Source organism: Pinus tabuliformis, chromosome 2_2, assembly GCF_031772625.1.
Source record: "Pinus tabuliformis cultivar Carrire ecotype Pingquan chromosome 2_2, CPIR1, whole genome shotgun sequence".
NCBI classification, from domain to species: domain Eukaryota; kingdom Viridiplantae; phylum Streptophyta; class Pinopsida; order Pinales; family Pinaceae; genus Pinus; species Pinus tabuliformis.
The window spans coordinates 439,639,791-439,642,629 of NC_142300.1; the positions used below are offsets into that span (position 1 = coordinate 439,639,791).

A 2,839-nucleotide genomic window follows, 5' to 3' on the forward strand; every position below is an offset into this window, starting at 1 on the left:
ATCATTTTTAAAGTGGTTTGATAATAAAAAGATATATATATATATATATATATATATATATATATATATGAATGAATGAGAATTATCTTTTTGTCTATAGTTTTATAATATTATAATAGTTTTTATATTATTATAGGTAATATACATCTATGTTGGAGAAATGAGTATTAGGGCTGGAGTGTAACAACTCCAAAACTAAAATATGCAACTAATTAGATCAATCATGTGATTAATAATCAACACACAACTATTTCACTAATTAATATAGAATTTCCAAAAACACGATCAAATATGACTTACTTGTGGCGATGATATTCCTTACTTGTGATTTTAGAGTTGAACGCTATTTGAATCTCGCTAACTGCAACAAAGTTTTGGGGACGACTCTCCACCCAACCGTAGGCTCAACTGCACATAATATTTCTACAGTTGGCCACCCTCAAGCCCTCAATCAATTTACTACTGCCAGGGATTCCTTTGTCTCATGACACTTTTCTCCCAAGAGAATGGATGAAGGAATGATGGATCTCATCTTCCTCATTGTCCATTAAATAGACCAAACAATGGAAATAAGTCCGCATGCACACATTCCATGTGTAAACATGCAACTTTTATTTCTTTATTTTAAGTTTTACTTAATTTAATATTACTCTTAATTTAACTTTTTCTTATTTTGTTTGTTTGTTTGTTTGTTTTTTTTTTTTTTTTTTTCACTTTTTGTTAACTTTACTTATTTTTACTATTTTTGTAGTTTACTTTTATATACATTTATTTAGAAATCTAGTTTATTATTTACTATTTTATTTATTTATTATATTATATTCTCTTCATTATTTATTATTTATTTACTACTATTATCTTTTCTTTATTTTTTACTATTTATTTACAATTATTATTTTTTTCCAAAGAAAAAATCGAACTTTTTATATAATCGATAAAAAGTTACATAGTATATGCAAATGCATTCAGTTTGCTGTATGATCAGATCATAAAGCTACTCCAGAAAAGAGGCTACCTTTTCTGTACAAAAGCTGGGAAAAGAAGGCTCTGGAAACCTGGGCCAAAAGATTCAGCACCCAATTCCAGTTACTCACTAAAATCAGCCCATATAAATCAAAATTTAACAGTGTTCTAAGTCGCGCATCTACTCCTGGGTCTCCTCAATGAGGAAAACAACCCATATTTGGAAATAGATACCATGGAAATCAGAAAAGAAAATATACCAACAGTTTGCCAAAAGACAGCTGTACTCGCATCCAGTTTACATCAGTTTTTATAGTATATATATATCATCAGACAGAAAACAAAAAAGACTATGCATAGGGAGGCTGATCCGACACACGGATCTGACCATGATCTTCCTCTGCTATTCGCCAGCTGCCCATATTTTGTTGTAAACCTTCCTTAGAAAGCTTGTCTGTTGCTTCATTCCGTTCCCTGTATATATGGCCAAGTGAAAAAACATTAAATGAAAACTTTAGATTCAGGATTTCTTCTAATAAAGGTCTCAGCATATAATTTTGACATCTACTTTGTCCATTAACCCATTTTACTACATTTAGAGAGTCCCCAAAGATCTGAACTGTGAAGATGTTCCTGTGAATAAGCCAACAAAGAAGGAGCTTTAAGGCGGATAGTTCAGCGAAATTGTTTGATCCGGTGCCTAGACCCACTGAGGCTTTTAAAATTTGGTTTTCATTTAGGTGAATGATCATCCCTGCTCCTGCTGAATTGTTCTGAGAAGCCCCATCAAAATAGGCCCATGGGATCCTTGCTTTGATTTGTTCTTCTCTTATCTGTTTGGGATTCCTTGCCTCCTCTGATTCTGGAATATTGGATAGAATTGCAGTACATTGAAGTGCAGTTATTTCAGCAGGGGTTTCCTTGTCTGAAAAAATACACCTGTTCCTTGCAATCCAGACTCCCCAGCAAATGATGGGGGGTAGATTCCGTAAGTTCCCCTCTGAATACTGCCGCCACCACTTTTCCCAAACAACAGATAAATTTTCCCCTTCCCAATTTAACGGTTTTTGAATGAGTTTTTGGACCTCCCCCCATATCCTTTTGACAGAAGGGCATTCTAAAAACAGATGTCTTATAGTCTCAGAGTCAGCTTTACATAAGGGGCATCTCCCCGGGCCTTGCTTATATCTGGATTGGAGAATGTCCCATGTTGGAATCTTCCTTTTGAGAATACACCAAAAGAATAACCTGGCTTTTTTTGGGCATTTGAGTTTCCATAACAATTTGGCCCACCATTCCGGTTCTTCCCATCCTTTTTTTGACATTAAAAATTTATAACCGAACTTTGGAGAGTAAGCTCCGGATTCCGCATGAGCCCATACCAATTGATCTGGACTGCCTTTCAGTCTTACATTTGTTCTGGAGAGTTCTTGAGTAAATGCCTTCCACTCGTTCCACCAGAAAGGTCTGAGTTCTAATTCTTCTCCTGATTTCCACGCTTGCCCCCAGATTATGGGCTGACCGATTTTCTCAACCTGATTTAGAAAGAGAATTCCCTTGGATTCAAGATGTCTGATCAGACCTGGGGAAAGAGCGAAATTTCCATTGCAACCAACCCACGGATCTTTCCCTATTCTCATATTTTCTCCATTTCCAACCTGCCATGCCAAACCTTGTTCGATAACTTTAAAAGCCTCTGTAGTAGCCTTCCATACCACCGAAACATTTCTTCCTTTCTTATTTGGGTTCCTGATCCATTCTTCAAGAGGGACAGGGTCTACATATTTCCGCTTCACCACTCTCGTCCAAAGGTTTTCCGAGTTGATGATTTTCCAACTAGATTTGGCAGCCAAGGAGAGGCTAAAGTCATAGAGAT

General features: G+C 35.9%; 1 protein-coding gene across 1 annotated transcript; it reads right to left on the minus strand.

Moving 5' to 3' along the window:
- Nucleotides 1-1,313: 1,313 nt before the first annotated feature.
- On the minus strand, nucleotides 1,314-2,603 carry LOC149193160 (uncharacterized). Its single transcript, XM_089407228.1, has one exon. It carries the CDS (start codon nucleotides 2,601-2,603, stop codon nucleotides 1,314-1,316), a length of 1,290 nt encoding a protein of 429 aa, XP_089263354.1.
- Nucleotides 2,604-2,839: the final 236 nt, after the last annotated feature.